Source organism: Phacochoerus africanus, chromosome 3, assembly GCF_016906955.1.
Source record: "Phacochoerus africanus isolate WHEZ1 chromosome 3, ROS_Pafr_v1, whole genome shotgun sequence".
In the NCBI taxonomy this organism is placed as follows: domain Eukaryota; kingdom Metazoa; phylum Chordata; class Mammalia; order Artiodactyla; family Suidae; genus Phacochoerus; species Phacochoerus africanus.
In genome coordinates, this window is record NC_062546.1 from 197,647,126 (window position 1) to 197,668,711 (window position 21,586).

Here is a 21,586-nt window from a genome sequence, read left to right on the forward strand (position 1 = left end):
CTTTTGCTCGGGTTTCGGCTGAAACGTCCTCCCGCCACCCCCCCCCCCCCCCCCCCCCGCCTCTTTCCCTCTTCTCCCAGTAACAATTTGTTTCAAATGAGCCAACTGAGAAGAAGGTGTGACCTGGCCTGACCCATGGGAAGGGGTCAGGTCCATCCCCTACGTTTTTTTTTTTTTTTGGAGTACCCACGCCCTTCTGCAGAAACCAAGAGCCTTGTCGAGATTTCTCCTTGTCCACGTGTCTCGCTTTCTGACACTGACAATCCCAGCCATGTCCCCAGCAGCTCTATCAGGATGTGGCCGAAAAAGCACATCCTGTGGTTCCCCTGGCAACAGTGGCGTTGCCCGTCGTGTTGCTCCCATGGGGACCCTGCAAGGGGCCCACAGGACCCCTCCTGTGATCTGGGCTTCTCTTTGGCTCTTCTTCCCTTGGGCGAGGTGACCTCGACTCCAAATCAGACCACCGATGCTTGAAAACTCGGCCTTCCTCCCTGCACGCCGCTCCCTCCCCAGCCCTCCCCACCCCGTTCCCCTCTCCCTGTCTCCACTGGCTCCTTCTCCACTTCCTCCTCTTTCTCTCATTCTTTAAAGGGAGGGCTCACCCACAGGAAACTTGTTCCCCTGGAAGCCTGCAGGGGGGAGAGAGTTTGCCTGTTCCCCAGACGAAGGTTGGCGGGGGGCGGGGGGGGGGTCCTCCAGTTCCAGTTCATGCACTGCCCCCTTGACTGGGCCACCCCTCCCAGGGCGCCCTGCAGGGTGGGTCTGCTTTCTGCTGCAGATCGGATCTGGCTGGTCTCGGATCTGGCTGGTCTCGAGGACCAGAGGCAGGTGAGTGTGCCTCACCCCAGAGCTCCTGGACAGGGCGTGTGTGACCGTGAAATCCGTGCTGCTCCACTTAAAGCGTCTGCTACCTACCGAGAAGCACAGAGGCAGAGCTCCCACCACTGCCCAGGGCGGATTCAAGGCCACCTGGACCCAGGACTGACGGACCCTCTCGTCCGATCATTGTGTGACGGGACCCAGGTCTAATCAGAGAAAGTTCTGGGCCTAGGCCACTGCTCGGCTGGGTTCGGGCTCAGGCAGATGGGCCTGTGCATGTTCTTTCTTGCCAGGCACACAGCTTCACTAAAGTGCGCTGGCTTCCAGCTCTCCAGGGCTACATAAGAGACCCTGCAGTAAAGTGTAGGTGGCCATCCTTGAAACCCGGGCTGTGGCTGCCCCTGGGAAGCAGACTCCTGCTTCAGCATCTTTAAACACTCAAGTGTGTCTAAATTCACACAGTCACGCCACACTGCGGCCCTGAGGTGACCAAGGCCAGGGCCCCTCTCCACCCTGCAGCCTCCGCCCAGCTCGAGCTCCAGCCCCTGTCCTCGCTCCACGCCTCTTGTCTGGCCAGGGCCTGACCCAGGGCACAGCCCTGTCCTGCAGAGGCCCCCTCCCCCATATCTGAGGGCTCAGCAGACCTCTGGCCCTGTGCTCTCCTCCTCAAGGGAAGCCAGCAGGATTCCAGAGGGGAGCTGGGGGCTGATATGAAAGAAAATGGGAAGGGGGGTGGGGGAAGGGAACAGGACCGAGGAAGCCAGGATGGGGGGAGGGGGAGAGAAGAGTGATTAAGGGACCGGTGTTGGGGAGGGGGAGGGGCGGTCTCAGGGTTCTCCCAGGAGGGGCTCCCTGAGCTCCCTCTTAAAGGCAGAACGAGGGGAGCCGAGGATGCCTGTGTGACGGGGACACCTAACCCCCTTCCACCAGGCTTGGGACTGCAGGCCCCAGCAAACAGCTCCTCCCACTTGCCAGCCTCCGGCCAGGGCCGCCCACAAACACCCCACCCCCCCCCACCCCCACCCCGCCACCCCCCCACGGCCAGCTTCCCTGTGACTTCAGCCAGGGCTGTGGGGCAGGTGACAGATTCCATCTGCAGACTGACCTCCGCCTCCTCAGGGGCCTTGCTCCACCACCTCAGTGCGGCTGGAGACCAGAGACCAGCGGCAGGAATCAGCTGGGGCTCTGCCCAGAGGGACAGGTGAAGTGGGCCAGGCTGGGTGAGCGCCAGCGCATCCCCCCCTACCCCTTCCCCCCACAGGGACAGGCCCGATGGCCTCGGGGACAGCCTGTCAGCCTGACAGTGAAAGCTGACCAAGGCCTGGCTGGGCTCCCAGCCCCCCACCCCCACCCCAGAGTCAGGGACTGAGTATTTAATTGTCAGCCTTTTCCCAGTCTGCGTTCCACCTAGCACAGATCAAATGAATCCCTGATGACACGCTGTTGCTCTCAATGGACCAGATTCCACTGGCAAACCATCAGTTGGCTTTAGTGGTGGCTCCCCCCACCTCCCCACTCCCACAGCACCCCCCCCCCCCCGTCCGACACCACCTAGTTGAGCCCTGGTGGGTCCTGGGGCCTTATGGGTTGGGTCAAATATTAACAACAGTAATGTTCACAGCTGCCAGTCGGTCATGATGCCACCACGTGGGAGCTACCGTGTGTGTGCTTCACATGCGTCGCCTCACGAAGGTAACATGATGCTGCAGGAAACTGAGGTCTCAAGGGGATAAGTCACCAGCCCCGAATGACAACCAGGAAGGGCAGACCCAACTGTGCCCCTCCAGTCCCCCAAACTGGGCTCAAAACCCTCTCCCGGGGATTTCCATGACTGCCCCTCACCAGGCTCCTAAAGAGAGCCTACAGCTTCCGGGTGAGAGGTCAGGGCTGGCGGAAGAGGAGGGGGTACGTTCTCAGCCAGGCCGGCCGGCACCAGCCCTTCCTCAAGGCCACAGTTGCAGGGCAAAGCAGAACTCAGGAGCCTAGGCAGTGGCGTGAAGTATCTGGTGCCCTGTGGGGCAAGTTGGGGGCGTTGGCCCTCAGCAGCACGTAGCCAGGCCAAGGGGGGCTTTGGGCTGCAGGTCAGCCCTTCCTCCTGCAGGGATACTTGGGAGGGGTTATGACTAAGGGTGCTGGCCCCAGGGTTCTCCTCTGGAATTCTGCCTGGAAGGCCCCTTCACGTTCCCAAGCTTGCAACATCGTGGAAAATTCGAACACACGTTGGGTTTCTCCTCTCCCCGCAACAGCCCCTTGAGGCTTAAGGAAAGAGCTCCTCACCCCAGCCTCAGGGGTCTGGGAACCAGCTAGGCAAGAGGACCCCCAGGCTTCCTACCACCTGCCTCTGACTGCACCTGGGGGCCTCCCGGAACTCCCTGTTGCTGCTCTCCCTGGGTGAGGGGCAAAGGGTCCGTCTCCAGAGCCAGGCAGCCCTCCTGGGTTTGCTTACTATGCGATCTGGCTCATTGGGCAGACATCTCCACTTCCTCCTCTTTAGAGTGGTAATAATAACAGCCTCTAGAATTAAGTGAGTCATTCACGCATGGGCCTGGAACTATGCTTTGCATATTGCGCTGCTTGATGAATGTTAGCTGTTATTTATTGGACTGGAAAATGCTTCTGTTTCACTACTACGGCATTTTTGAGGTCCTGTGTAAGCTTAGTGACGGAACACGGCTAGAACAGCCATCAGTGCAGCCACAGGCCTCTCAGAGGTCTTTCCCTGTTAGAGGATTCTGGAAGTCACCCGGATGGAACACCCAGCACCCCACCTGGGCCGAAAACAGTTATAGGTCTTTGTGCACCTCACTGCCTAGAAGTAGCTGGGCATGGCACACACAGAGAGATTAATAAAGGCGTAGGGATGGAAGTTGCCATTGTGGCTCAGCGAGACCAGCCTAGTACCCACCAGGGTGCAGGTTCCATCCCTGGCATCACTGGGTGGGTTAAGGATCGCATTGCCAAAAGCTGTCGTGTAGGCCTCGGATGTGACTTGGATCCCTCGTGGTTGTGGCGTAGGCAGGCACCTGCAGATCCAATTTGACCCCTAGCCTGGGAACTTCTATATGTTGCAGGTGCCCTAAAAACAAATAAAATAAAGTCTTGGAGACAAAAGAGTGAAATACTTGTTAATAGATGACCAGGAAGCTTGGGCCGGCAGATGTGTGGTCCCCTTGGAGGGGAAGAGGGACTTTTCAGAGGCAGAAAGAGCCCAGAAAAGGAGAGGGCCGCTGCCCGGGGGTTCAGAGAGGGCTTCAGAGCTGCAGCCGGGGCCTGGGTGCCCCCTCAGGCAGCCCAGCCTCGTCCTGAGCTCTCCTGGAGCTCCTCTCCCAGCCCCAGTCCCTGTCGTCCGCAGACCCAGCCCTGGGTAGCTGGCCGAGGGCGGCCGGCCTGGGAGGGGGAAGAGAGAGCGGGCAGAGGGAAATGGGCTGGGGGCAGGAAGCCCCGTCCGCCTCTGCCTCCCTCATCCAGAAAAAGTCCGCCCGGGGCCAGAGGGAAACGGCGGGGACCCGAGCGCTGGGCGAGCTTGGAGGTGGGTGGGGTCCAGGTTCCCACGCATCCCGAGGGGCCGAAACCCCAGGGGAACTCGGCGGGGGAAGCCGCGGCCCCGGGGACGGGGAGATTCTCGTGGGCGCCCAAGTTCCGACTCCTCCTTGGGGGACCCTGGGCGGCTCCGCGCGCTCCCCGGGCCCGGCTGGCACCTCCGGGACATGGGCAATCGCCGCTCCGCGCGGTGCCGACGGCTGGGCGCGCGGCCGCGGGGAGGGAGGGCCGGGGGCGCCGAAGGGGTTAAGGCACCTGGGCCGCCGCCTACCCTCCCGGCCCCTCCTCCGGCCGCGGGGAAGAGGAAAGCTGCGGCGGGGGCGCGGCCGGGCCTCCGCCCCCGCCCGCCCCCGTCCCGGTCCGGGTCCCCGCCCGCCGTCCCCGAGCCGCGGCGCCCAGAGCTGCGACCCGCGCGCCCCGCTCCGCCGCCGCCCCGGCCTGGGCCGCCATGTCTCTGTGGTGAGTGGGGTCGTCGGGCCGGGGAGCCTGGGCTGGGGGCGCGGGGACCCCGGGCTTCGCCTCCCGAGGCCGGGGGGCCCACGGGGGGGGACGCTGCCCTGGGTGTCCCCGGGGCTGGCCTCAGTTTCCCGGGCACAGATGTGCCGGCGCGGCGGTGGCCGAAGATGCCCGGCCGTGCGCGGCGCCTGGACCGGCCGGTCGGCAACCGGGGACCGCGGGACCGGTGCTCTCAGCCCTCCCCGGCGGCCCCCCTGCCCCGCGGCATCCACATCCCCCTCGAACCCGGGGAGTAGGGGACGCACGATCTCGCCGGCAGCTGGGTCTCATCCATTCCGAGGGCCTCCTGTGTCCTGCGCGGCCCCCGGCCTCTACCCATCGAGTGGCTCTCCTTCCTCTTGGGGAGCTCGGGCCTCCGCCTGCCTCTCCCCCTCTCCTCCCCTCCCCTTGGGGGCTTTTTTCCTACTCAGGGAGTGGGGAGATGCAAGTGGAAGGGCCTGGGGTAGAGGGGACGCCTCGTCCCCCCCGTGCTCCCCCCCCGCCCCACGCTGGGGTGACCCCTGCTGGACTTGCACCAGTCCCGCTTCACCGGAGCCAGGGTGTGGGGGACTTCAGCAGAAACCTCCAGGGCAGGAGACCTCTCACCCGGAGGGGGTGGGGTCACGCCCCCACCTCAGCACCTAAGGTGATGCCTCCCCTCCAACTCTGTAGACAGGAAACCTTGGGACCCCGGGGGAAAATGTCATTTCCAGGGGGCTCAGCCTTCACTGGCCCTGGGTGCCTGCATCTTCGACCAGCCCCCAGGCCCTTCACAGGGTCCCTGTCTTACCACCTTGCAGCCCTTCCCATGGCCCGGAATCTGCCCTGTTGGCGCTCAGGGCCACCTCCTTGCTGGCCTGGCCCTGCGAAGCCGCACTTTTCTGGCTTTTGCCCTTTCCCTGGCGCCCCCAGCTGCCGTGTCTCCACAAGAATGACCAGGGCAAGTGGCCTGGCCACCCCCAGAATGTGAGCTGAGGACAGAGGGTCCTGGGGTCCAGAAGTTCAGTGTCTAGGACTCAGGGACCCAGTCTTGGCAGCACTCCTGACAAAAAAAAATTCTGATTTCTGCTTCCGAGAGGAGGGTGGTGGGGTTACCTCGGCACGAGGGTCCCTGGAGAATGGGTTTCCAACTGTGCCCCTCCCAAGGCAGCAGAGCTGGGAGACTTCGCCTCTCCTAGTGGGGTCCAAACTGGGGGTAAGGGGACAAGGGACTTGAGAGGAGAGGCCCAGCCCATTTTCAGGCCTCTGTCAGCCCTGAGGGCTGTTTTTGTTTGTTTGTTTGTTTGTTTTATTTCCCCCACGCGCTCTCGGCACGTGGAAGTTCTCCAGCCAGGGATCGAACTCCCACTGCAGCTGCGACCTGTGCCACAGCTGTGGCAATGCTGAATCCTTAACTCTCTGTGCGACAGGGGAACTTCTGAGGGCTGTTCTTTTTTGTCGGGTCAAATGGATGTAGGCGAGGGACATGGGACAGGCTTCTTCAGGTCCCAAGTCAGAGCCTGCTCCCCAGTGTCCCCCATATTTTTTTGAGCAGGCGTTGTCTCTGCCCCTCCCAGTGGCTCACCTCCACCTCCAGGTTTGCACAAAACAAACGCGGTGCTTTGCGGAGGGTGGGGAGCTGAGCAGAGGTCATCCTTGTGGACTCGCATCATTCCCCTGACTCCACACCCACCACGTGCCAGGCACCGCAGCCAGCCCGCTAATTGTTATCCTCATCTCGGGAAAGCAGAGGTCATGGCGTGGAGAGGTTATGGGAGAGCCTCTCAATTTAGCTTGTAAGTAGCCGGACCAAGGTCTGGATCCCAGCAGCCTGACTCCACGGCGCTTGTCCTTCAGCTCCGCGCTGTGTGGCTCCCCTGGTCCTGGAGGAGGAGGTCAGGGTGGGAGAGGAAGCGGGACCTTCCTCTGACCTCCCAGGGGCCCCGGGACTTGAGTCTGGGTCCAGGGTCCGCTTGCCCAGCTGAGACTGCAGCTCTGTACCAGGGGACTCATCGTTTCCCCTCTCCTCTGTGCCCTCCTCTCCTCTTCCCCCCACTCCCACCCCCACCCCCAGGAAGAGAACCGTCTACAAGAGTGTGTGCCTGGCCCTGGCCCTGCTCGTGGCCGTGACAGTATTCCAGCGCAGCCTGACTCCCAGCCAGTTTCTGCAGGAGCCCCCGCCACCCACCCTCGGGCTCCAGAAGACCCAGAAACCGAGCGGACACCTGGTGAACCCTGACAGCTTCTGGAAGAACCCAAAGGATGTGGTCACCCCAACACCCATGGTTTCACGGGGGCCCCAGGCCTGGGACGTGACCACCACAAACTGCTCGGCCAACATCAACTTGACCCAGCAGCCCTGGTTCCAGGGCCTGGAGCCACACTTCCAGCAGTTTCTGTTCTACCGTCACTGCCGGTACTTCCCCATGCTGCTGAACCATCCGGAGAAGTGCGAGCGCGGCGTCTACCTGCTGGTGGTGGTCAAATCCGTCATCACGCAGCATGACCGCCGCGAGGCCATCCGCCAGACCTGGGGCCGCGAGCGGGCGTCGGCGGGCCGGGGCCTCGGCGCCGTGCGCACCCTCTTCCTGCTGGGCACAGCCTCCAAGCAGGAGGAGCGGGCCCACTACCAGCAGCTGCTGGCCTACGAGGACCGCATCTACGGCGACATCCTGCAGTGGGACTTTCTCGACAGCTTCTTCAACCTGACCCTCAAAGAGATCCACTTCCTCAAGTGGCTTGACATCTACTGCCCCAGCGTCCCCTTCATCTTCAAGGGCGACGACGACGTCTTTGTCAACCCCACGAACCTGCTGGAATTCCTGGCCGACCGGCGGCCCCAGGAAGACCTGTTTGTGGGCGACGTCCTACAGCACGCGCGGCCCATCCGCAGGAAGGATAACAAGTATTACATCCCCGGGATCCTGTACAGCCAGGCCAGCTACCCGCCCTACGCAGGCGGAGGGGGCTTCCTGATGGCCGGGGGCCTGGCCCGGCGCCTGCGCCACGCCTGCGACACCCTGGAGCTTTATCCCATCGACGACGTCTTCCTGGGCATGTGCCTGGAGGTGCTGGGCGTGCGGCCCACGGCCCACGAGGGCTTCAAGACATTCGGCATCTCGAGGAACCGCAACAGCCGCATGAACAAGGAGCCCTGCTTTTTCCGCTCCATGCTCGTTGTGCACAAGCTGCTGCCCACTGAGCTGCTGGCCATGTGGCGGCTGGTGCACGGCAATCTCACCTGCTCCCGCAAGCTCCAGGTGCTCTGACCCCAGGAGGCGGGATGCCAGGTTAGGCCAAGGCCGTGTGCCCTTGGGCCCCGGAAGCCCTGGGGCTGCAGCTGCAACGCCAGGGCGCGTAGCTTTTGGTTCCCCCCGTGGGGAGGTGGAGGGTTGGGCCTTCTGTGCCCATGGGTGTGGTGGCGGGGTCGGGAGCCGGAAGGAGGGTCCCCCCCACCCCCCGCCGGTGGACACGCTCCAGAGAGTGAAGCTGAGGCCCAGGAACCTTTGGGGCTGCCAGACTGAAGAAGGTCCCCTGGGGAGCGAGGCCCCTGGCCACTGGCAGCCCTCACCTGAGTCCGCGGCCTGGCTCCCTCTGACCCGGTGGGAGGCCCTGGAGGCCCCTGAAGGAACCCCGTGCTCAGGTACCTGGGCTGGGCCTGGCCCTGGATGGGTCTGCGGCTGCCCTCCTGTCTTCACAGAGAAGATTCTCCTCCTGTGAAAACGCCTCGGTCCCCCCCACGGGCCCAAGCCACCCTTTCAGGAGCTCGACCCTGTGCAGGCTCACAGGCCTCCCCCCCGACCAGCCGTGTCCTCTGATGCTCCATGGGCCCCGTCTGGAAGCACGACCGGCCGCTCTGACTACCTCAGCAATCCTCAGACGCTCTGGATGGACTGTAGCCCCCCACCCTCCGCCCTGATGCGGGGGCCCAAGAGCAGCGCTCTGGCCCCGGCAGTCACGGTGCTGCCCGGCCAGCCCCAGCCGAGGGCTCTCCTGCACCCCCTGAGGCCTGGCTCCCCAGCCAGAAAGCAGCCAGTTTGACCCTGGAAGTGGACATTCCTCTATTACTGTGAAGTTTTATTTATGAAGAATTTGGAGGGAGAAGGTACCAGGCCTCGGGAGATAGTGGCCCTTCTCCCCCTACCCCCATCCTTCCCTCATTTCAGCCAGATGCCACCCGCCACAGCCACTCTTGCCCCCACCCCCACCCCCTCCCGCCCCGGTCCCGCCTCTGCCCAGGTGCCCCCGTGCCCTTCACAGCCCCTCCTCTAGAACCCTGCCCGGCCTGCACGCCCACTTCTCCAGGCCCTGAGCAGACCAGCATCTGCCCCGCTCAGGTTCAGGGGTCCTTGGGGGTGGCTGCAGAAGGATGCCACCTGGTATCACAGTTGAGTCACCTGGGAAAAGATTGAGGGATCGAGTCTATTTTCTCAATAAAAGGGGACTGGTTTTTTTCCTGGTGTGAAAGCCCCTAATGCTATTTCCATCAGAGGGCCTGTCTGAGGCCAAGGTTGCTAGAGATTTCTGAGGATACAGCTTGTTCCTTGTTCTTGCCTAGCGGGTAACACAAGGACCCTTTGAAGGGCTTTAGAGGGAGGTGAGTGCCAGGATGGAAGGCAAGGCCACGAGGGCCAGGCCAGAGCTGCCCCTGAGGCTAGTGTTCCAGTGACTAGGGTGGGGGGGGCAGGGGGTGTGCAGGGGTTGGTGGGCTTCCCGATGCTCTTTCAGTCAGCCTGGAGCATGGATAAGGCGGACACTGCAACGGCAGCTCTCTGGGGGCCGGTGTTGGGAACCTTGACCCAAACTGCATGGGGAGGACAGCCACCCCCAAGAGAAGGGGCACTGGGGCTGAAGTGGGCAAGCCGACCTCTCCCAGTGGGTCAGATGTCCTGAGAGAGTCACTTACTTATTAATGTCCATGCTAGGTCTCTCCAGGTGAGTGACAGAATGGCTGGATCCTCCTATGATGCATCTTTAGAATGTTAAGATGGGAGTTCCCATTGTGGCTCCGCGGCTTACAAACCCAACTAGTATCCATGAGGATGTGGGTTCGATCCCTGGCCTCGCTCAGTGCATTACGGATCCAGTGTTGCTGGCAGCTGCAGTGTAGTTCACCAATGGAGCTTGGATCCTGCGTTGCTGTGGCTGTGGCACAGGCTGGCAGCTGCAGCTCTGATTCGACCCCGGGCCTGGAAACTTCCATATGCTGCAGGTGCCGCCCTAAAAAGCAAAATAAAAAGAATGTCAAGATGATCACAGCAGAGAGTTCAACTACGCACAGGGCCCTTCTGAGAGGGGGCCTGTGACTGCACAGGTCGCCAGCCCTGTTTTTCATCCCTCACCCTCTGAAGCCAGGGGCTGAAGCGGGGGCGGGGGGGGGGGGGAACGGGGGGGGGGGCGGCGGCAGTGGGGCCTCTGCCTGCCCAAAGTTCAGTCCAGCAGGGCAAGAACAAAGGATGGGCACCCAGAAGACAGAGGTGGAGGGGCCACTGGACCCAGGGCCCAAGGAAGGGCCAGAGATAGAACCTGTGCTCAGCTGCCCAGAAGGATGCTGGATAGGGGCGGAAGGTGGATGCAGACAGAAACAGACAGGAGTTCCTCCATGGGCAAGGGACAGGTCCGTGGTAGAGCAGGAGTGTGAGAGGGGAAGGCTGCTGGGGATCTCAGGTTTTCTGTGTTGCAGAGGGCTGTTCAGACTTGATCCTGAGAGCAGCAGGACAAGGAGCAGGTGCCCTGGATACAGGCCCCTTCTTCTGAGCTCACTCTGTGCAGCCGGGGCCCCATGGGCAGGCAGCTCTCAGTGGAAGCAGCATGAGAGCTCCCTCAGCCTCTGCCCCATGGGGGCCTTTGCTTGTGACCCCGTTTCAGACCTCAGGGGCCCCGGCTGGGCTGGCAGAGAGGGCTGGGAAAGGGGCGGGGCACCAGCCTTAGCACAGCAGAGGGGAGGGAGGAAAAGCAGCGAGCCAATCTGAGCGCGCATGTTACAGAACCCCCAGCACAGAGTGGGGAGCAGGCTCCAGCCCTGGGCCGGACAGTGCACCTGCGTCTTAAAGGAGGCGTGAGCAGTGCCTGTGGTGGAAAGGACAGAGGGACAGTCCAGGCCAGGGACACACACACAGAGCAGCCGGCTGCCTGACGGGGACAGTGCTGGAAATGGGAGGGCCGGGTGGGGTGTCAGATGTTCCCTCAACAACATCTTTCTTTATTTTGTTTTTTGTTTTTGTCTTTTTTTTCTTTTTTTTAAGGGCAATATGGAGGTTCCCAGGCTAGGGGTCTCATGGGCGCTAGAGCCGCCAGCCTACACCACTGTCACAGTAACACCAGATCCGAGCCGCGTCTGTGACCTACACCACAGCTCACAGCAATGCCAGATCCTTAACCCACTGAGCGAGGCCAAGCATTGAACCCACAACCTCATGGTTCCTAGTCGGATTCATTTTCGCTGCGCCACGGCAGGAAATCCACATCTTTCTTTAGACTTTAGCCGAAGATGGTATTTAAAGTGGTAGCTTTGGGCCATCTCGGCATTTTCCTGGGTATCTTCCATACATACGGGAGGTATGTGCGTTATGAAACTTTTGTGTGTTTTTCTCTTATTAATCTGTATTTTATTATCGGGGGCCGGGGGAGGGGGTGGTCTCAGCCAAGAGCTTCCAAGGGTAGAGGGAAAATTATCTTTCCTCCCTACAAAATCCTACCTCTTCCTTTCGGAGCCCGCTCACTCCTAAACTGTCTGGAACCTCAGGGGCTTCCCTGGTCCAAAGTGTGTTCCCTGGAAAGCCTGAGCCACCTGCTCAGCTATTGCCTCTCCCCCCCACTCCAGTGACACGGTGATCACGTCCCGTTCCCCCCACCCCACCCCACCCCCCCGATCCCCTACAGTCCAGAGGATTCTTAGGTGCCATCTTCCTGGCACAGGCTGCAGGCACAATGATTCCTTTAATCACCTTCACAAGCCCGGCCCTCCTTCCCCAGAGAGCCGGAGATGCAAGCTAGGGGTGCTGGGTCCTGAGAGTGCCAGTCCGTGATCCTGGCTTCGGGGGGGACCCCACAAACTCACTCAGGTTGTCCCCAGGAACTACTTTAGTCCAGCGCCAGTCAGATCCCGGGGAACAGGTGGAGGGGGTAAGATGGGTCTCAAGGCCTTTCCTCCCCAAAGGCCCTGAGCCGGAACCACAGAGGGTTCCCCTCGCCTGCCACCAGCTCTGCATTCCGAGGGGCCGCGCCACAGGTAGCTTTGTCGGGCCACAGAAGGTCCTGTCTAGCAATGGGTGCCCACTCGGCCACATTTACATAACTAAAGACCACTCAACGAACCCTATCCTCAACAAAGAAAGCCTGTTCTGAGGTGAATTACTCCATCCACCTAAGCTGAGAAGGAGAGGGGGAAGGAAGCTTCTGGAACAGTGTTACACACCACAGCCAAGTGAAGCAGTGGAGGCTCCCAGATCAAGGGTCCCACAGCTCTTGTGTGACAGGGCACGACTTGAACTCAGGTCTCTGCTCCTACCCCCTCACCCTGCAGTCTCCCAAAAGCTTCAACGCCTCCCTTTTTCCAGTAACTTCGTGGGTTTTGGCCCAAAAGCCCAAAGAGCAGAAAAATGTGCTTGTTCCCTGAATGACTGGAAATGGAGGAGTATTTGGGGGTTTGGGGGAGCCCAGCAGGGTTACGAGCACTGTAAGAAAAACCAATTTCCAGAGAGTTTCTTAAAACATTGAAAAAAACATTTCTGTTTCAGCGAACACTATGCATTGGTTAAGGCACGACCCCCCCAGCCGGCTGCTTCTAGCCCAGTTCATGGTCTTTGAGCTATTGCGCTTTTTTTAAAATCACAGGAAGGAGAGGTGAGGTAAACTGGGAGTTTGGGGTTAATATCTACACACCATAATACATCAAATAACAAGGACCTGCTGTATAGCACTAGGGGTTGTAATCACTTGTAATAACATAATGGAAAAGAATCTGAAAACGAACAGATACAGATGTATCACTGAATCCCGTGGCTGTCATTTCCTGAAATTAACCCACCTTTGTAAATCAGCTGTACTTCCATATTAAAAAAAAAGGTAAAAGAAAGACATTATAATTGTTTTTAATCGCAGGAAGCCCTTGTCCAGTGCCAAAGAGCGTCCATCCGCTTATCTCCCCCCTGTGGAAAAACCAGTTTTGCCTTCGCCCCATGCAAATGTGTGCTTTTCGTCAAGTTGCCTGTGATTATCGCATCTTGACCCTGTGTTCATTTTTATATCTGTAGGAGTTAGGAGTTTCTTTTTCTGAATACTGTCTTTTACTATTGCTTTTACAGTAAAACGAACACAGACGCATTAGGGAGTAAAATGCAATCTTGCATATTATTTCTGATACAAAACTTGCACCTTGGAATACATTTGACACTTCCCAGGCCCTAATCCGTTTCGAAGGGTTTCAGCCCTGCTGCTCATCGGAAAAGCCCTGGGGTAGGGGGAGCTTTGCGGGGAAAAAAAACCACTTGCGTCCAGGCCTCCAACCCACGCCGGTAATATCCGACCCCTCGGGGGTGGGCTCTAATCTAGGTGTTTTAAACGGCTGCCCAGGGGACCCAGCAGGGCAGCAGGTGACCGGTCAGGAATCTCCTCGCACTTTGTTTTTCTCTGATGTCGAATCTAACAGGAATGCCCGGAATTCCTGCCTCCGCCCCAGGCTGGACAGGACCCCCAGGGGTTTGTAATCTCCCAGGAAGGAGTTGCTGGAGGGTGCGTGCGTGGGGGGGGGTGGGAGCGGTCGGCCCAGCCCGGGATCCGGACAAGAAGCCACCGCCGAACCACCCAGGCTTTAGTGGGGACGATCGAGCTTTGCCGTCTCAGGTGGGGGAAGAAGGGGGTGGGTGGTGGTGGAATCCACCTGATCCCGGGGGCCTGGGAGGGAGGTGGGGAGCGCGGCACCTCCCAGCGAGACCTACCTGCTGACCAGCGCCGGGGCCGTAGGCGGGGGCGGGGGGCGCAGGGTGGCCCGCAGACCCCCTGCTCCGGCTCCGCAGCGGCGGGTGGGGGGCGAGGTGGGGCCCCGGCGGCGGCGGAGATCCAGGACGCGGGGCGGGGCCCGAGGCGTCCGTGGAGCCCGGGCAATCCCAGGAGAGGGCGGGGAGCGCCCCCCGCCGGCCACGCTGGACATCGTGACAATGCGGGGAGGGCCGATTAGAGCGCTTATGTGCAATCTGTAACTGGGAATACTTGGACCCCGAGGTCTCCGCGGTACCCCAGGGCACGCGTGCCTCAGAAAGGCTGGAGATCTCCACACCAAACTGTTTGATGGGCACTGTTTCCTCGTAGTGGGATTCCAGGGGTTTTATCCTTTTCTTCGGGCTTATCTGGATAAAGAGGCTTTGGACCAGGAGCCTTCATCACTTAGTTGAGGGGGTAAAGTTTAGGAGATAGGCTTGGGCCGGTATTCGGACACACGTGGTGGCCTTGGAGGGAGTGAGGTGGTTGTGAGCCCCTGGGGGCCACCTCAGGGGCATCTGCGAGGAGAAGGAGGAATGATTCTTTTTCTCCCCACCAAGGAGCAGAGTGCAGCCTCTTGACAGTATCACCTTGGCCAGCACCTCGGAGGTCTTCTGAGGACAGAAGGCAAGCCTTAGATGGCTGCAAACATTTGCTATCCTTGCAATTGTTTACTATCTAAGCTCTGGAAACAAATAATACAATAACCCATTCTCTATAAAAGCTAATGTACAGCCAACATTGCTTAGGATAAGTTTGATTGCAAATAAAATTCAGTTCAAGCTGGTGGAAACTTTACAAGTGATTTGGTGGCTCACATGAGTGAAAGGCCAAGGGCAGCCACCTTCAACGTTGGTCCCCTGCAGCTGCTCATCCAGGATGGAGACCAGAGCAGCCAGAGCCACCTGGCTGTGAGGGATGGCTTGAGATCTGCACTGAGGCAGCCAGGTTGCGAAAGCTGCATGTCGACCGCCACACTGAACCTGTGCGAATGGCCTGGAAAATTTTGAGGCAGGTCTACAAACAGCTGACCATCCATCATTGCTGCCTGCCGTTAGCTAAAACCAGCTGCTAGTTGAAAGGCCAGATTCCAATCAGGTAGCCTAGCACTTCCAGCCAGAACTAGTCAAATATTTCTTGCTAGATTTGCTTTATGTAATTCGAACCTATGTGCTTTTTTGCGGGGGCGGGGGTGTCTTTTTAGGGCCACACCCAAGGTGAAATTTCCCACGCTAGGGAGCTGCAGCTGCCAGTCTACGCCGCAGCTCACAGCAATGCCCGATCCTTAACCCACTGAGCGAGGTGAGGGATCAAACCCATGTCCTCATAGATGCTAGTTGGGTTTCTTATCGCTAAGCTGCAATGGGAGCTCCAAAGCGATGTTCTTTAGCCCTTAAAAAAGAGAGAGTTACTGATAAAATGTATTTTGTATAATAAAGACATATCCATTCTGCAGCCCCCAAAGATGTCCCAGCTGCTCCCTGAAACCTTTGCACCTGATGAGGCATCGTTCCTATAATTATGATGCATGATATGCCACAGTTGACCTTAAAATAGGAGATTATCTGGATCTAATCCCATGATTAGATCCCCTGGAAGCAGAGAGCTTTCTCCTGCCAGCAAGAGACTCAAAGCAGGATAAGGATTCCACATACAATAGCTGACTTGAAGATGGAGGGGGGCCAGGTGCCAAAGAGTGAAGGCAGCTTCTAGAGGCAGAGAGCCGGCCCTGGTTGGCAGCCAGCCGGAAGTGGGACCTCCAGGCCTATGCCTGCCAGGAACTGAATTCTGCCAATAACTGGAATGTAGCCAGACAATCCCTCAATCGATTGCAGTTTGAGCAGAGGATCCAGCCACGCTGTGCTCACCCTCTGGCCTATAGAATGTGCTGTAGTAAGTAGAGATGACTCTTTGCCTTTTTACAGCTGCACCTGCAGCATATGGAAGTTCTCGGGCCGGGGGTCCAATCGGAGCTGCAGCTGTAGGCCTGTGCCACAGCCACAGCCACACCGGATATGAGTCACCTCTGTGACCTATGCTGCAGCTTGCAGCAATGCTGGATCCTTAACCTACTGAGCAAGGCCAGGGATTGAGCCCACATCCTCACCGAGACATCAGGTCCTTAACCTGCTGAGCCAATGGAAACTCCAGAGATAATTTTTAAAAACAAAGAAGCAAAAAATGATAGGAGGGAGTTCCCGTTGTGACTCAGGGGTAACAAACCCGACTAGGATCCATGAGGATGCAGGTTCCATTCCTGGCCTCGCTCGGGGGTTAAGGATGCGGCATTGCCTGAGCTGTGGTGTATGTCATAGATTCGGCTCGGATCTGGCGTTGCTGTGGCTGTGGTGTAGGCTGGCAGCTGCAGCTCTGATTAGACCCCTAGCCTGGGAACCTCCACATGCCACAGGTGTCGCCCTAAACAAACAACAACAACAAAAAGATAAGAATATTAGATGTTGCCAAAACGCAAAAGTAGGAAGAGTCTTTTTTTTTTTTTTTTTTTTTGAGAGGGGAGGGAGGCACACCCGAAGCATGTGGAAGTTCCTGGGCCAGGGATGGAACCCATGCCACAGCAGCTACCTGAGCCACTGCAGTGACAATGCCAGATTCTTAACCCTCTGTGCCACAAGGGAACTCCCAGAAAGTCTTTGACATACTACTTAATCAAACTAGAATAGTTTTGTTTTTTGTTTTTGTCTTTTTGTCTTTTTGCCTTATTTCTAGGGCCACTCTTGTGGCATATAGAGGTTCCCAGGCTAGGGGTCTAACCAGAGCTGTAGCCACCGGCCTACACCAGAGCCACAGCAATGCCAGATCTGAGCCACGTCTGCAACCTACACTACAGCTCATGGCAACGCCGGATCCTTAACCCACTGAGCCAGGCCAGGGATCGAACTGCAACCTCATGGTTCCTAGTCGGATTCGTTAACCACGGCGCCACGATGGGAACTCCATACCATTACACAGCATCTTGATTTCTATAGTTTTATAACATCAGGTAATGCAAGTCCTTGAACTTCGTTTTTTTTTTTTTTTTCAAAGTTGCCTTGGTGTTTCCAAGTCTTTTGCATTTCCATATATGCATCAAATCAGTTTGCCAGTGTCTACAGCAAAGCCTGCTGGTTTTGATTGCGACAACACTGCATGTGTGGATCAATACTGAGGAGAACTGAGGTCAGGTTGAGTCATGTGATCCATCTATGAAGGCTGTATGAATACATACATATGTGCCTGTGTGTTTGTGTGTATATCCATTTACGTTCTCTCAGCAATTTTTTTTTTCAGTGTACATGTCTTGCAAATCTTTTGTCAAATTAATATTAAACCTTTTAAAATGTTTGATGCTATTGTAAATGGTACGGGATGGCTAGTTTGACTTGGCTCTTAAAATTTCCATCATTTATGGAGTTCCAGTCGTGGCTCAGTGGTTAACGAATCTGACTAGGAACCATGAGGTTGCAGGTTTGATCCCTGGCCTTGTTCAGTGGGTTAAGGATCCGGTGTTGCCGTGAGCTGTGGTGTAGGTCGCAGACATGGCTTGGATCCCGCGTTGCTGTGGCTGTGGTGTAGGCCGGCAGCTATAGCTCTGATTAGACCCCTAGCCTGGGAAACTCCATATGCCACGGGAGCGGCCCTAGAAAAGGCAAAAGACAAAAAAAAAAAATCCACTCTTTATTTATTCACTCATTTGTCTTTTTCGGGCCTATACCCGAGGCATACGGAGGTTCCCATGGGCTAGGGGTTAAATAGGAGCTGTAGCCACTGGCCTACGCCACAGCTACAGCAATGCCAGATCCGAGCCGCGTCTGTGACCTACACCACAGCTCATGGCAACGCCAGATCCTTAACTCACTGAGCGAGGCCAGGAATAGAACCTGCGTCCTCACGGATGCTAGTCAGATCCGTTTCTGCTGGACTGTGATGGGAACACCTCTGATTATTGAAAGTATATTGGGACATCACCACAAAAACTAGGAATATCTTCATCATAAGTATATGAAGAAACAGAAACACATTTTCTTCGCAGTACAGAACATTTAAGCAACATGTTTCGGAATGAAAGTCTGAAAATTAATGTTTAAGTTTTAATACAATTCTATCTAAAATTCTTTTTTACTTTGTGTGCGTGTGTGTGTGTGTGCATATGACAAAGCTTTTAAAAGCCATCTGAAAGAATAATCAATCAAGAACATTTGAGGAGGTCCCTCGTGGCGCAGCAGAAACAAATCCAACTAGGAACCATGAGGTTGCAGGTTCGATCCCTGGCCTTGCTCAGTGGGTTAAGGATCTGGCGTTGCCGTGAGCTGTGGTGTAGGTCACAGGCATGGCTCAGATCTGGCGTTGCTGTGGCTGTGGGGTAGGCTGGCAGGTATAGCTCCGATTCGACCCTAGCCTGAGAACCTCCATCTGCTGTAGGTGCAGCCCTAAAAAGACAAAAAAAGAAAAAAAAAAAAGAATATTTGAGGGAGTTCCCACTGTGGTTAGCAGTAACAAACCCGACTAATATCCATGAGGATGTGGGTTTGATCCCTGGCCTCCATCAGTCGTTTGAGGATCCGGCATTGCCATGAGCTGTGGTGTAGGTCGCAGATGTGGTCAGGATTTGGCATTGCTGTAGCTGCCATCCACCCCTAGCCTGGGAAGTTCCATATGCCGCAGGTACAGCCCTAAAAATAAAAAAGAAAGAAAGAACATTTGAAAAGGAAAGAAACTGGTTTTACCACTTGAAAAACCCATTACAAATTAACTATCATAGCGGTCAAGTTAATATTGTTTGGTATAACAATACATGGTCAGAGTAAGGATACTTAATAGTTCAGAACTTGACCCTGGGAGAATCAAGAGTGTCATATACAACAAAACAGGAATTTTTGTGAGCAAGAGATTGTTCTTTTAATAAACAGCTCTAGGACATGTGATTATTTGGAAGGTAACAAAGATGAACCCACCACGAAATAAAATCCAGAGAATTAAAGGGCAAAAAGCAAAAAAAATAATGACATCACAGAAACAGTGGGACCTGTCCATGAATATGCCATTGTTCTCTGCATAAAGCAGCGGAGGAAGTCACAAAGAAAGACACTCGATAGAAACATATTCATATTTCAACCTTTTGTGCTTTGAAAGCCAGTGGGCACAGGACAAGGAGGTGATGTGGAGTCAGGGTTCCCTGGGGAGGGGCAGAAAAATCTGAGGAGTTGGAGGTAAGAGAGGTCAAGAATTGGGTGGGGGGCGCAACTGCCTGTGGCCCCCATCCCCAGACCTCCGAGGTCAGGCCCTTCCTCCTGGTATCAGGTTGGAGACCCCGAGTCCTCCAGCCCTGCCACCCCATGATCCTTGGCCCAGGTGAGCAATTCAACCCAGGAAGCCAGACACTCAGAAACTGAAAGGATACATAATACATCAGCTAAAATACCCAAAGTCTGAAAATATTAAGGGATATACAAGAATAAGACTCGAGGAAAAAGGGAAAAGTAAAAGTGAAATAATAGGGAGTTCCCACTGTGGCTCAGTAGGTTAAGAATCCGACTAGTATCCATGAGGATGCTGGTTCAATCCCTGGCCTTGCTCAGTGGGTTAAGGATCCAGCATTGCCATGAGCTGTGGTGTAGCTCACAGATGTGGCTCGGATCTGGAGTGGCTGTGGCTGTGGTGTAGGCTGGCAGCTGTAGCTCCGATTCAACCCCTAGCCTGGAACTTCCATATGCTGTGGGTGCAGACCTAAAAAGACATTAAAAAAAAAGTGAAATAATAAAATAATTGGACAGCTAGTTGAAAAGGATAAGCCAATTTAAAAGAAAAAAAAACTCAGAATGAGGAGCTCCCGTTGTGGCACAGCAGAAACAAATCTGACAAGGAACCATGAGGTTGCAGGTTCGATCCCTGGCCTCGCTCAGCGAGTTAAGGATCTGCCATTGCCATGAGCTGTAGTGTAAGTCACAGATGTGGCTCAGATCTGGCGTGGCTGTGGCTGTGGCTGTGGCGTAGCCCAGCAGCTGTAGCTCGGATTACACCCCTAGCCTGGGAACCTCCATATGCTGTGGGCGCGGCTCTAAAAAGCCAAAAAAAAAAAAACCCCAAGAACAAGGTATGTCTAAAGCCAAGACAAGAAAATCATTTCAAAGAGTGTTTTTATAAATGAAAAAAAAAGAAGAAGAAGGAGCAGGCAAAGAGCGTGAGCTCATAAAGCCCAGACGGAGGTCCTGGGAGGAGGGCAGGACCTGGGCCTCAGATACTCCTGCAACTGGTCAGGCGCTCCTGTCCCAGAGACCAGCCGCCACACGTTCGGATCACCGTGCGCCTCGGCCAGCAGAGGGCGCGCCGCAGCCCCGGGGCTGTAGGAAACCTGCGGCCTGCAGCGCCCCCCAGCGCTGACCTGGAGCCACTACTCTCTTCAAAGCGCCTGGAGTTGCCACAAGTGCTGGTTTCTTGGCCCTGTGCCCCATTTGGGGACCATGCTGACGATCGCTGGCATCCAGGGGGCCAGGGCCTGCTCTGTCCCTGATCTGGGCTTGTCCCTGAGCCCTGTCCTGGCTTCCTCACATTCCCTGGGCCTCCGCTCTGGCCACTGGTGCGGGGACAGTCCTTGGGCAGGAAAAGCCATGTAACTGCAGAGGGGCTGGCTGGGGGCTTTCAGGTTCCCCTCTATCCTGTTAGGAAGTTTTGTTTCTCTTTTTGGTCATTTGCTTTTTAACTATTTTACTTCCTTTTGAACACGTATATGCACCTCGCACAAAATCACAAAGGAGAAGGCAGTTCCTCTCCCTGCCCTGCCTCCTCCGCACACATTCCCACCCGCTGAGGCCGCCGCTGCCACCCGGCTTAGGGAGGCTTTTCGAGATAATTTATGCAACCACATATGGCGCCATCACCTTCTTTACGTCTTTTACACAAATTGAAGCACATTTGGGTCACCACGTTTTGCTTTTTCACCTAAAAGAGCATCTGAGAAACTATTCCACTTCTGCCTGAATACACTTGCCACTTTCCACGTAAAACCGCCTGGTGTTTCTGGAGTTCCCGTTGTGGCTCAGTGGGTTAAGAACCCGACTAGTGGAGTTCCCGTCGTGGTGCAGTGGTTAACGAATCTGACTAGGAATCATGAGGTTGCAGGTTCAATCCCTGGCCTCGCTCGGTGGGTTGAGGATCCAACGTTGCCATGAGCTGTGGTGTAAGTCGCAGATGTGGCTCAGATCCCGCGTTGCTGTGGCTCTGGCGTAGGCCGGTGGCTATGGCTCTGATTGGACCCCTAGCCAGGGAACCTCCATATGCCACAGGAAGTGGCCCTAGAAAAGGCAAAAAGACAGAAGAAAAAAAAAAGAACCCGACGAATATCCGTGAGGATGCAAGTGCAATCCCTGGCCTCGCTCAGTGGGTTAAGGAACTGGCATCGCTGCAAGCGTAAGTCTCAAATGCAGCTCAGATCTGGTGTTGCTGTGGCTGTGGTGTAGGCCGGCAGTGGTAGCACTGATTCAACCTCTAGCCTGGGAACTTCTGGATGCCACACGTGCAGCCTTAAAAAAACATACATACATACATACATACATACATACATACATACATACATACATACATACATAACAACTAAAAAATACATGAATAGGAGTTCCCGTTGTGGCGCAGTGGTTAGCGAATCCGACTAGGAACCATGAGGTTGCGGGTTCGGTCCCTGCCCTTGCTCAGTGGGTTAAGGATCTGTTGTTGCTGTGAGCTGTGGTGTAGGTTGCAGACATGGCTCGGATCCTGCGTTGCTCTGGCTCTGGTGTAGGCG

General features: G+C 56.5%; 1 protein-coding gene across 1 annotated transcript; it reads left to right on the forward strand.

Moving 5' to 3' along the window:
- The first annotated feature begins 4,602 nt into the window (after positions 1-4,602).
- Positions 4,603-9,287, forward strand: B3GNT7 (UDP-GlcNAc:betaGal beta-1,3-N-acetylglucosaminyltransferase 7). The gene is made up of 2 exons (XM_047773748.1): positions 4,603-4,818; positions 6,908-9,287. Exons 1-2 carry the CDS (start codon positions 4,808-4,810, stop codon positions 8,100-8,102), a joined length of 1,206 nt encoding a protein of 401 aa, XP_047629704.1. The 5' UTR covers positions 4,603-4,807; the 3' UTR covers positions 8,103-9,287.
- The last annotated feature ends 12,299 nt before the right edge of the window (positions 9,288-21,586 follow it).